At 37.2% G+C, this 13,349-nt stretch overlaps 1 protein-coding gene across 1 annotated transcript; it reads right to left on the bottom strand.

The window, feature by feature from the left end:
• Nucleotides 1-2,849: 2,849 nt before the first annotated feature.
• vcana (versican a) lies at nucleotides 2,850-10,159 on the bottom strand. The gene is made up of 8 exons (XM_036213467.1): nucleotides 10,145-10,159; nucleotides 9,831-10,017; nucleotides 9,619-9,732; nucleotides 7,439-7,597; nucleotides 7,194-7,276; nucleotides 4,695-4,839; nucleotides 4,426-4,608; nucleotides 2,850-4,315 (listed from the first exon to the last, which is right to left on the bottom strand). Exons 1-8 carry the CDS (start codon nucleotides 10,157-10,159, stop codon nucleotides 4,146-4,148), a joined length of 1,056 nt encoding a protein of 351 aa, XP_036069360.1. The 3' UTR covers nucleotides 2,850-4,145.
• Nucleotides 10,160-13,349: the final 3,190 nt, after the last annotated feature.

Genomic DNA, 13,349 nt, shown 5'->3' with positions numbered 1-13,349 from the left:
TTTGGGACTAGGAACAGCTCTCAGACCAGGGCTGGGCATCAATAAAAATTTCCAGAATCGATTCAATTCGAGTCACCAGTCTGGATTGATTAAATTCCATTTTTTTTTTCTCAATCTTCTCAATTCAATTCAGTTTACACAGTTCATACATTTTGACACATTTATTTAGATATATGTCAATAATTTTGAAGATATTCATGTTAATCTGATCAGTTCACACATTGTAAAATTTAGTAGTGAAATAATAAGATTGTTAGTAGCATGTGCTGTCACATGGTTTCTCAAAAGGAGAAGCTCCAACAAAGGTGTTCAGATCATAAACATTGTAAACAATGTTCTCCTTCTACTGGAGGGCTTTTCAGTTTGGCCACTAGGTGGAGCTTGCGCTTTAGCAGGACACTTTTTTCAAGAAGAATAAGCAAAGTATGAGCTAAAAATGTTTGCTTTAGACTACAAATAGTTACTTTAACAAACTGTTTCCAAATGAGTCTGGAAAATTCATGCCTGTGAGTATGAAGGTGTACATTTAGTCAGCAATGTATGTTTAGGTCGACCGAGCGTTAACGTAAACTGTACCATGAGAAATTTAATTAAACGTTAGCATCAAGCTAGCATACTTTAGCTTTATGTGCTAGATCAATCTCTATTTTTATGGATCGATTATTCATCTATTAAATTTAGATCAATTAATCGTTTTTATCAACCCAGCCCTTTCTCAGACCCATCTTTTGAGGTGGTCTTGGTTAATTTCTAGACTGAGCTTTAGATCCCTCTGAATTATTTCGGTCTGAATGGGCTCAGTGCTCGGGTTGGAGCTACTGAATCAAAACACTGATCATTATGTGATGTGAACAGAGAGCCACGGCCAATCGTGGAGCAACGATGCCACAGCAACGTATTGAAATGTGGTTGGATGAACACAGGTTCATTAAAACAACTCGCATTGCTTCTCATATAGTTTTCCGGACAATCTTCATGTAATTTAGTGTACCTTTATCTCCTCAGTAAACGCCTTAAAGCATGTTTCCGCAGTAAGTAGCAGAAGTAAGTGTTGTATCAGACGTAGACGTTCAAAATAGTTCAACAATTATAAAGTTTCAATAAGTGAACTATCCCGACAAGGATTGTAAAGCTTAAAACTTCCATTTGTCTTTCTCTCTGTGCCCTCGTAATTCCTGTCCAATGAGCGAAGAGATCTTTAGTCACATGTTTTTTTTTACAAGCTTTGGTCCAGAACAGACAAGTCCAGTTGACGACAGTCTGAATACAGATCAAATGCAAGATTCAGGACTCGATTTGGACCAAATTAAGTAGACTCGGTCCGGACCAATGGACTTCTCCAGTCTGAATACACCAAGGAGAGATGCCGTCCAAGAACAGAGTTCAGTTTAGGTGGATGCAGCAGGACACCAACACAAAATGTGAGTTATGCAACTTTGTTTTCTTTGAAGAAACACAGCTTTAGGGAATTTTGACACATTAACATGAAACATTTATTTTTTTTTATTGTATTTGATGGCTGGCAGATCAATAATTTGTTATAAAGCAAGGTTGTGTTTCATTTTTTGCCTCTGTGGTTTCTGTTACAATGTGGTGAAAATCACACTGCAAAAACTTAATCTGTAAGACTTGTTTCAAGAAAAAATGTTTTGCTTTCCGTCTGCAAGAAAAAAATCCTATCAAAGTTTTTCAAAATCAAAATAATCCTTTATAAAATATGTGTTAGTGACTAGAATTTCATGGTTAGACTATTTTTCTTACCCCACTCATAGATTTTTTGCTTATTTAAAGAAAATTTGCCAATGGAGCCATTTTTTGCAGTGCATCCCCCAATAATGATAAAGCCAACATCATCAAGACTTGGAACAGGTATGAAATGACAGTAAAAAACATATTCAGTTGCCAAGGTGAAGGGTAAAATCTTGTTAAATCTCAGGGAGATATGAAAGACAGGGTCCAGGTTTTTCCCCCTGAGCTGCTATGGGACATCTGCATTTCATGAGGCCAGATTGCTGGTTTTACTCTCAGTGGGGCACCTCAGAGTAGCCTTTAATCACAAGTCAAGTCTGGTCTAATGACAGGGTGGGCAGTCACAGGGAAAACCACAGCAACCTAACTTACACAAAGGTTACATCAGTGAATGCGGTTACCCAGGGAATGATGCTCTGTGGCTGTAATGTCACTGTGAAGTAGAGGGGACGGCGGCATAAGGAGGCACTCTGGGACCGGATTGTTCTCAAAAAGTGTCTGCTTATTAACAGCAAGGGACTTGGAATCAACCAACTCAGAAAAGAGAAAACCTCAAAGATCCACATTTACTTTATTAGTTCATCATGCCTTAGCTGCAGCCCTAAATATTCTATTTAAATGGCTTAAAAGTGTGAATATTTTTGTGAAGAGTGATTCAATGGAAATGTTATATTCTCTTCAGGATTTTTGACTCACTGACATGAAAGTGGATAATGGAAGTAATAAAAACCTGAACCACCAAAGCTCAGCTTTCTGTTTTAGTCTGATAGCACTACCTGCTGGTCAAATAACTGTGTTGCCTATTGTGAAATTACCCAATATTCTCATTTCTACAACTTCCAAACCAGGTCATTCAGAGTTCTGGACATTTTTCAAGTGATAAAAGAAAACAAAGCAATACATAAAGAATGAAACTGCCGCTTTTTCAACTCCATAACCATAAAAAAATACAATTTTCGTCATAGAAGCTTTAAAATATTCATATATTTATTTTATTTCTTTAGTTATTTAAACAGAAAAAACACAAAAAACATCTTTAAAAGAAATTCACAAGCATCCTAGACATTCACATTACAATAATGTTGTTGCTTTTTTTTTAAATGGTTTTCATAAATATGAAACGGTATTATGTGCACAATAGGTCTAAAACACATTCACAGGCAGTCAAAACCTAACAGCATTAAAAAACACTGTTGAAACACAAAACCACCCACATGTACAAATATTCAGCCCGTTATAAAACAAAGTCATTGCATATTATTGCTGATGTAGCCCTTTCGATTTTCTTGGTCCACTGACAGCGTTAAAGATGTGAAAAGACGTGCACATTGTTCATGCCGCTCAGCAATTTCTCATCTTCAATGCATGCTATTTAGACAGTGTGAATGGGTCTCTGCTCCTGCCGAACGCGCATTAAAACAATAAAAAAAATAAAAAATAAAAAAAGCGCCGGCCCTGGTGGTGGGATCATATTTTACCTGTCAGTAGAAAACAAGTGAAGAGTTCAAGAGCAGCTTGAAAATAAATTATAGGAATCTCTGCCTAAAAAACAGGTCGTACGTTCAAGTCTTTCTGAGTGTTTCACAAATTACATTCACTCAGTGGCTGAGAATACGTGACCACAAAAACAAAAATGCTCAGTGAAGAAAAAGAAAAAAAGCACAAGTTAGAAAAATCTCAAAGGAAAACTGGATTTAAGGGAGCAGCAATAAATGAGAAGAATATTTGCTAGGATTAGAAAAAGGCAGAACATTTCAATGTAAACATGACCAAAGTTAAGAGATGGAAAACAATTTTGGGCTTCTCAAGGCACACTTTCTTATAAAACTTTGTTCTGCTATACCTCTTTACATATTTCAGCTGACATTGCACACAGCTAAAGAGATTCAATAAGAAAAAAAAAGCAGAATGTTTGGTGTCTGAAAGCTGCCAGCAAAAAACTGCTTTCTCTGGAAGTTGCACTTTTGGACAAGGAATCTGAAAAACTTAAATCCTATGAAACAGATTTCCCCCAATTTTTTTTTTTGTAGATTTTTTTTTATTTGCGTTAAAAAAGTCAGCATTTGATCATCCAAACTTTGAGTAGCATTCTCATTATTTGCATAAAGTAAAGCTGCTAATAAGAAACACTTGTGGTGATATTAAATAGCTGATATTTGAGAAGAAAATGTGGTTTTCCATTGGCAAACTGCAGCTTTGGGGATGTATCAAAGTTCCCTTTTATACAAAATGTTTCATAATAACATGTTTGAGGCACTTCATAAGTTTCCAATGTCTTTCAAAATGCAAACGAATAGTAGTTTATCCTCTTGGTTCCATTGATGACCTTCTCCTCTTGTGCTTTTTTTTTGCTGCTTTTCCTCTTCGTGAACAGCTATCAGGCAGCTGCGTTTCATTTACTGGGCGCTAACAGCCTTTTTTCTTTTGTGCTCATTTCTGTCTCTCCGTCCCCGGTAGCGCCTGTAGCCTGAATGGAAGGGGTCCTCCTGCCACTTTTGGAAGTTGTTGATGCTATACAAACTTCTGTGTTGATGCCTCCTAATAAACCTTCTCTGGTAGCTTGAAGCTGAAATGAAATAAATTATAACACGTCAGATTTACCAAAATAACATAATCTTGCCACAGAAATGTTAGCAGGAGCAATGTGTCAGGAGGAGATGCAGAAGATATACTTACGGTTTAAGCAGGTGATTTTAGGAACGTCCCACCGTCCATCTCCACGACAACGAATGGTGGGAACGTGTCTCTGAATGAAGCCTGTCTGGCACCGGTACCTCACCAGCGAGTTGATTTCATACCTTTCCCGCTTCTTTCCATACGTGCGGGCATTTTCTACCACAGGGGGTTGACTACAGGCCACTGGTGAGCAGAAACACAACAAATAAGCTTTGTATTGTAGTTGAATTTGTTCAAAAGCAGTTCTTGTACTGAGACGTGTGTTTTACCTGTGCCCTTTTTGCAGGTGTAGGTCAGATGGTAGTTACAAGGAACGTCGTTCCACTGTCCATCCTCGTGCCAAATCATCACCACACAATCCTCACCGGTGGAAAAGAAGCTGTCAGGCTGGTTGGGTCTCCAGTGTTCATATTGCTGCAAACAGATCAGAAATTCAAATGAAATGATTTTAAAAAACATTAGTGACTTTTTTTTTTTTAACAGGATTTGTATTCAAGCCAAACAGTAGAGGTGTAGTGATTCGTCTTAACAATGATTCAATTCATATCACAATTTGTGGTTATTGATACAATTCATTGGTTCATTTTGAACAGTCCAATTCACTGACCTAAAATAGATCTAGAACATCTTTAGCCAAACATTCAACCACTGTGACCATGAGATAAATACCTGGTACTCAACAGTGCAGCTAAAGTTTTCAAGATTCCTTCTATTTCTTGCAAGGTTATCAATCATTTAAACATTATTTGAACATTCTACCAGTATGTATGGTCACACGTCTTTGAAAAATCCAAAAAATTAGGTCAATTTGATTTAATAATAACTTAAATTAATTTAAAGAACGATCTGGTTGGATCCTAGAAATAGAAATTCAATTAACTAATTAATCGATACACCTCTGGCAAACATACATCTGAAAATGATTATTTTGTTTTTAACACTCTTGTTATGATGTCATAGAGATACATTTTTAAGTTCTCATTATTATGTCAAACAACTGATAATATGACGTCATTAATCTTTATATATATATATATATAATTTATTTAAAATTGTTTACAATTGTTCATATCTTTGCAAGTTTTTACTAATCTGGGGATTTTATGCATTTATGAAATCAGATACGTGGTCCTTGTTGCTGACAATTACCAAATTTTTGTCAATTTTTTGCCATCTACATAATACTTAAATATGAAAACATTACTTCATTGTTTCTGATTAGAATATTCCTTGTTAAAATTTATCACAAACAGTTTCAGTATCTATATGATGTTTCAACACAAGATTTTGCTGAAAATATACAGCACATACATGTGTTCCAGAAACTGTTGTTTCAAGCTGTTTGCTTTTGATGTAATGTCTGTGTTGTCCACTTGAGGGAGCTAGCAAACCTCTGAGCCAGACCTCAAGTCAGAAAATTGGTAGCATCTGACTCCAGATGTCAGATTGAAGAAAGGGAGTATTGCACAAAAAGCACCACATTCATCAAGTGCACTTCATCACTAGTCACATCACTGCTCACCCAATACTATAATATATGACAAAACAAAGTTATGTGGATCTTCTGAGACATGTTTTTCCCGAAATAAGATCCCATTTGAAGCTGTATATCACTCAGTGAGGGAATTTTATCATCTTGGCATGCTTGGGATCCAAGTTAAAGAGTTGTATGTGTTTTTATGTTAATGGACAGTCGCCGATTTGTGATGACATTTCTCCATACATTTACTATTTTGTGTGTAATTCTCCATCTGCAGATGTGCATCTACAGTATACACACAGCTGTGGAGCTGTGGGGCATTCAAGCTGGAACTGATGCTAACTGCAGTCTTTCAGCGCATTCTAGGTTCAAACAGTTTCTTCAAAGTTGTGACCCCTCCACCCACCCCGTCTCCTCCAATCATGCCTGCAGGCCCTGTTACTCTGTCATTATGGCTGACAAACACACGGCGACTTCCTGCTCTGCTCACTTCAGCTCAACAAATGGTTAACCCATCAACTGCCCAGCAGGGCTGCATCCTCCTCGAAAAATTCAAACAAACTTTGATCGTCCAAACTTGGCGGGCATGCTGCCAAACACACGTCTGCAACTGCCTGCATTTATGACACACTGCAGCGTTTCGCAGTCAAAATACTTTACAGTAGTTTAAAACCATCTTAATATTTATTTTGATGAAGCAGAGGTGACCACCCACTTAGACCCCCTGGGCTTTTCTAGTTTTTTCCTTTTTTTTCCTCAGTGTAGTGAGGCACAGGTGCTGTCCATCTGTCTGCCTGCCTGTTTTGTGGCCTTTCCCCTGAGTGGCTTCCTCCTGACCGTGCTCCCTCAGGAGTGTGAGAAATAAAGAGGGACTGTACCAGTGCTTGCCTGCCAGACCTACTCTCCACAAAGCATCACTCACACCTCACTCGTCATCACCTCTAAATCAGCCTCCACGGGAGGCCTGTGCTTATTTCTTAACCTCTGACCTTTCTTTCTGTCTCCTTCACTGCCTAACAATCCCCTTTCCCAGACACCAGTCTAACAACATGTTGTAATTAGACACTTATCTGTCAAGTGAGGAAAGTTTGTCAAACTTGTTGTTTTGTTTAAATATTGGAGACATTCACAAAGCAGACTGAATGGCATGTTCTGGTGTTTTTACCAGAGAGAAGGAAATCCCGAGAAAGTTAACAGTTCTCCTTTCATGATGACATCTGTAATCTGTATAAATATTTATGCTGTGTCACATTTGTGAAAACACAAATAGGTGTGAAAGAAATCTTACCACAACGCTTCCATCAGTCCAGCGGAAGTCGTTCTGAAACATTTTGTCGTTTAGCCCAATCCATTGGTAGTCCTGTCCGAGACCTGCCAGAGTGCAATTAAACAAAGAGGAATGTATTTTGATTTCCATTTTTTAGAGGTTTTCAAAAGCAAGAACTTAAAAAAAAACAGAATAGCATTAGCATTTCCACTTCTTAACACCAATTTATTTGTATTAGTTAGTTAATTATCCAATTTTTAACTTACGGTTGACAAACTGCTGTTCCTCGTGTGAGAGGATGCTGGTGAGGTGAGCCCCCTGGATGCGGCATTCTCGCTCTGCTGAATCCCAGTTTTTCCTTTGGGGGGAGTGCTTGTAGCAGTGGCCCTGGAACTTGTGCCAGCCGTACTCACACGTTTCTGTGTCTGAGCAAAGACAGACAGCGAATATTTCCCAAGATCAACATTTATCTAACATAAAGGAAAATGTGCTACTTCACACATCGATCTTCTTCATCTTTTAAACATTCCTGCCATCACTTGCTGAATCTACATCACTGTTAACACCTGGGTCTACTTGCCCTGAAGGCCCGCAGTTATCTCTGTATTATCTCTGAGCTTATCTTGAGATGAAAGAGGAACATTGTGACGGAATTATCCTTGAAGGCCTTTTTACAATGCTGAATGAACATAGCAGTAAGAAAAAAAAAAGAAAAAGAAAAAAAGCCCAATGGAAACAAGTTAAATAAATAGATTCATCCAATGAACTTTGGAATAAATCATGATATAAACTGTTTAGCATTAAGTTACCTTTGCAGTTTACAGCTAGAAACAAGGGTCAGCTTGCAGCAATATTAATATATAATAAATAAATAGTTGAAAATGAAACAAATTAATTTGAAAATATTTTTTGGATAATGTCACATACATAAAATGGGAAAAATAATTGATGTTATTTCTTCTCTTTTCTCTTTTTTGTGTTATTTTTAATTAGAATGCAATTGTGTCTAGCTACAATGTCTGTGTTTGACTCACTAAAGAGGGATCCAAAAATAATATAATTCTAATTAATAGAAATCAACAAAGCATTTTACTGTGAGACCTTATTTTACTGTGAGACCTTCAGAGTCACTTTTGCTTTTGCATGGCATCCCAGCTCTATGCATGCTTGGTTCTCCTTTATTTTTTTGTTACTTTCAAAAGCTGTCTAATTAAGAAAATACACAGGCAATTTTTTTTTTTGCAGGATGCTAGCTTTTAGTTAATCACACAGTTCTTTGCTTGTATTATTTGGTATACGAATCTTAAGATTGTTCATTACAAAAGCTAATAATAATGTTTATAGAAGTTTTTTACAAATTTACTCATTCTATTCTTACAACTTGTAGCTGAACTACACTGGAAGTGGCAGCCCTTTGTTTGATGTATGACAATAAAAACTGTCAAAAAGACTGCTCAGAAAACATATATATACATATATATATATATATATATATATATATATATATATATATTACCAAACTTTTAAATTGATGAAATACATTTTTTAAAAAGTTATCTTAAAGTAAAAATGCTTCTGGCTTAGGTGTGGTGGGCTACACCGGGCTCAATGTAAGACAAAACCTCTAATATAAGTGTTAAAATATAAAACTTTTGTGCACTTCAATTTAAGTAACATAAACATTTTATTTTGCTAAAATTGCAAAACACTATAAAACGCTTCATTTAATAAAATGCATCAATTAGAGGACTTCCATGTTCCATATTTCTATAATGTTTTAACAATCTCATTATATTTTATTCGGAAAAGCTTTCACTACTATTTCGCAAAAGGAATGAGGTGAAGTATTTTAGTTGTTTTAGTTGGCTGTGTAGTAGTTTTATTAGAACTAGCTAGTGTAACAGTGAATGGAATTTAATAATATTTTGCCAAGTACTTTAACATTTTTTATTCTCCTTTACGTTTTCATATTTGTTTATTTTTTACTTTTTTACCTTTTGTATTGAGTAAAAAGGGGAAAAATTTGAAGGAGAAAGGTCTTTTGGATAAGATTTTGTTTGCTTTTTTTTTTTTACTTCACCACACCCTCTGACCTAACATTCACATCAGAATGATTGCAAAAACATATGCAGACAATTTGTCATCTGTTTGTGTCTGAAACTGATGGAATCAACCATACAAACCTTAGGGCTACACGTTCAGGAGACCATAAAAATGTTTGTGGTAATGAGTCTACAATGGCTTGTGACTCAGAAATGTCTAGAAGGCAGCAGGTAAGACAACAGTTTGCCAAATCTAAATGATTGAATGATGGTTTTGGTTTTGTTGTTTATGTCATTTGAATTTCTAAGCAAGCTAAACAGCATAAACAAGCAGCTGGAGCTAGGTAAGTCTATGCAAAAATAAAAGAAAAGAGTGTTTGAATACAGACTCAACAAAAACTTACCACTTTCACAGAAGAGTCCAGTGTAGCTTGGAAGACAAACACATGAAAAGGATGCCAGCCCATCCACACATGTGCCTCCATTGCGACAAGGGTTTGACTGACACTCATCAATGTCTGTGTGGGGAAAAACATCATAAACCATGTCAAAAATTACTACACTGTTTTAAGAGGCCTTGGGTCTTCATTTTATGTATAAAGTAGGGTTTTTATACCATTTTCACACAGAGGACCAGTGTAACCGGGAGCACAGCTGCATGACAGGACACTACCACTTTTGTAGCAAGACCCTCCATTTAGGCAGATGTTTTTGGCACAAGAGTATAGTCCTTGTAAAAAATAAAGAATGACAACTTTAAAAACACTAAAACTATGAAAATGTAAATAAATTGTAAGGAAAACCTACCAGGGATTTCCATTGTCTCGCCAACAACAGTGTGCCCCAAATCCCGTCCTATGGGCGGTGAGGTTGTTGTTTCCTTCTTTTCTGGAGAGAGTTCTCCTTCAGTAGCAGGTGATGGTAAGTCACCAAGTTGTTTGTCATCTTCCACAGGAAGGGGTAAAGCTGTGGTGACCACAGATGTAGCTGACCCTTGCATGCTTTGCGTCTGTGCTGATGAAGACTTTGCGGGGGTCCTTGAAGTCAATTCACTGTCTTCTGTATGAACTGTGCTCAAATATTTTTCAGTGACCAAAGTGTTATCAGAACTAAAAGTTTCTGTCTTTGAAGCAGCTGTTGAATATTCTTTAAATACAGCAAGGATCTCATCTATCAATAGTCGTTGCTCTCCCAGTCTTCTGGTATTTTGTTTGAAAGGTTTGACGGATGTACTTAATAAATTAGCAGACCCATGTCCTGAATCAATGACAGGTGTCATGGTAGTAGTTGGAGACAGGAGATCAGAGGTTATTTTCCCATCATTATAACTTTCCACTTTAGCAGTACTTGCCAAGGTCATGCTTTCTTCAGAGCTACTGGTGCTTTCTGAACCACTGTCATAAAATGTGACTGGTGCTGTGCTAATTGGAGTTTGTGATTTAGCTAAAGAGTCTTCCATTTCTCTTGAAACATTGTTGAATTTAGGATCTGATTCAAGTATGCTAGGATCTACATGGTCATAGTCTGGGGCAGGATAATCTATGTTATTAATATAACTAGTGTCTAGAGATGGTGTTTTTGGTTTGAGTGTTTTTTCATCTTTCAACACAGATCCAGCTTCAGTCACAGAATACTCTGCAGGGTCAATAGCTGTGAATTTTGTTAAGTGACTTCCTTGATGACTTGTAGAGATGGGGAGAATTGTAGTGAATGATGGATCTTGAGAGAAAAGGTTTTCCCTGGGGTTTTGTGTATCCAAAGAACTATCATTTTTAAATTGATGAGGATCAGATCGAGCATGTTGAAATGCCTCCATGGATTGGGTTGTTTCCGGCTGTAGAGCAAAAGTGGTAACAAACTGAACTGTGACCTTTGACGTTAAAATGCTTTGTGGAGAAGACACCGTTGATGCACTTGGTGATATTCTGCCAAATGTTGATGTAATTTCTCCATTAGTTGGAACTGAAGTTGATCTGCCGATGGGTGACAATTCTCTGTTTTGTTCTGAAACTCCACTAATGCGTAAAGGTTGAGTTTCATCTGTTTGAGTGGTCATGAGGGGTTCTACTGTCATGGATACTGGAGTTTCTTCTTTGACTGTATCAGATAATAGAGTCGTGTTTTCAGAAATATTACTATCAACTATGCCTATAGTGAAGTTCCGTTGGTCAAGGTCACCTGAGACTATATCCCTTGTGTCAAGTGTTGGTTTTTCAGTACTAATCATGGAGAAGACATGGGATGTAATCACTTTTACAGAAGAATCATCATAATTTTCACTTGTTTTTGCTGAGTCAGGTTCTGTCCTCATTGTGGAAATTATGCCATGACTTGTAAGCTTAACTGATTCAGATTCAGAATCAGCAGACAACATTGTTGGTGTGGGAGTAACAATGACAGACTTAGCAGTTCCTGAACCCTCGGTTTCATCCATTATCCTAAGCTTTTGTGTTAATGTATGTGCTGTGATTTCTCCAGCTTCATCTGTCTTGACAGTCGGGTAAAAGAAAGAAACCTGAGCTGTTGAGATATTATCTACATCAATGATTGCATTATCCTTGGTAATAACCTCAGAAGTTTTATTGTCTGGCTTCAGACTTTCTGTACCTCCAGAAATTAATTCATTCTCCTCCTTTGCTTCTTCTGTAAAATTGTGGGATGTACTTGTTGATGCTTTAAGCTCGTGTAGAACCATTGTGGGTGTTTGTCCAGCTTTTACAGTCTCCACTTGTTTGGTGCTAGGAGTAATAATACCAACTTGCTGGTCTGGTATGCTTCTATATATGATCGTTGGAAATGTGGTGGAAATGTAACTAACTTTATCCTTTAAACTGCTTAAGGTTTCTGGAGAAAAGTTAAGCACCGTCTGATCACTATCAACATACTCAGGTGTATGAAGAGATGCTGTATGGGATGGTTGCAATGTGCTACTTGTCACAATTGCTCCATCTTTTCCCACGCTTGAGTCAGGATAATGAGTTGCTTGAGAAATTAAGGAATCATTGGTGTACTGAGCAGTTTCCACTTCGGGTGAGAAAGAAAGATTATCAAGAGCAGGTGTTCCTGATGAAAAAGTTTCAGTTTTAATTGTTGCTGTACTAGATGTGTAGCTTTCTAACACTAATTGTTTTGATATATATGATTCTTTTGTTGGGTCAGCAGAAGCCTTATCCTCTGTCAACAGTTGAGATAGGCTTAGATTTAATGTCTCAGTTGGTGAGTGTATCCTCACTTCATGGAGTGGAGGACCTCCGAAATCTGTTGGTACATATGGCTTCTCTGTGCTATGAGTAGTCAGAAACATATTAGCTGAGGTTTGGGTTTCGAGAGAGCTGGCTTTTAATCTTCCTGTGTTGTGAAGAAAAGTAGCCTCAGAGTGAACTGTTTGGGCAGTGGAAAAAGGAGATTTTGTTTCCAAAAGCGTACTAGGCTTAAATGTAAATGACTCAGAAGAATTGTCACCAGAAATATCTATAAAGTGCACATTACTCTGCTCATGAGATAAAGATTTGGTGCTGGATAGATGAGAAGGCTGAGTTGATGGCAATGTACCAGAGTATGTTGATGAAGAAGAACTAACAAAATTTAATAGCTCACCCATCTGTTTTATTTCAGCTTCATCTGTTGTAACAATAAATCCACTGAAAGATTCTGTTGTATATTCTGTGGGACCTGAACCTGATATGTCGTGACTTGAAGAGTCTTCATCAGGTGAGTCACTGGAAATTTCCATGTCTGTGTAGGTATCTTTCATTGAGAATGTGGCAAAACTGGGTAATACTTTTTGCTGGAACGATACCACTAAGGGGGACTTTGTTAGTGGCACTGGTGCAGCAGATGAATACATAGTTGATCCTTCAAATAATTGTTTAGCAATTGTCTGGGTTTTAAGAGAATTTGTGTCTGTAGTAAAAGATGTGTCACGTCCAGAAAAGTCATCCTCAGTGGAAGACCCACTACTTCCATCAGAGATCGATAATTTCCTTATGGTTGACGTAGAAGAAAAAAAAGGACCAGTTGCAACTGAAGGTAATATAATTGAATTTCGACTATTCATTGAAGTCAAAAATGAAGTGTCTTCAGGGTTTACCGATTCTTCCAGAGGTCTGCTTGATGTGAAAGTTTCTTGTGTTCC

The sequence above is a fragment of the Oryzias melastigma genome, linkage group LG9, assembly GCF_002922805.2.
Source record: "Oryzias melastigma strain HK-1 linkage group LG9, ASM292280v2, whole genome shotgun sequence".
In the NCBI taxonomy this organism is placed as follows: domain Eukaryota; kingdom Metazoa; phylum Chordata; class Actinopteri; order Beloniformes; family Adrianichthyidae; genus Oryzias; species Oryzias melastigma.
The sequence above is the reverse complement of the archived record's forward strand: the minus strand, read 5'-3'. Positions and strand labels throughout refer to the sequence as shown.

What these genes read in the sequence shown, in the direction of transcription:
- vcana (XM_036213467.1), bottom strand. An exon ending in GGACTGATGGAAGCGTTGTG is followed by an intron (nt 4,840 to 7,193) that starts GTAAGATTTCTT and finishes ATCTGTTTGCAG; the next exon opens with CAATATGAACACTGGAGACC. An exon ending in TAAAATCACCTGCTTAAACC is followed by an intron (nt 4,316 to 4,425) that starts GTAAGTATATCT and finishes ATTTCATTTCAG; the next exon opens with CTTCAAGCTACCAGAGAAGG.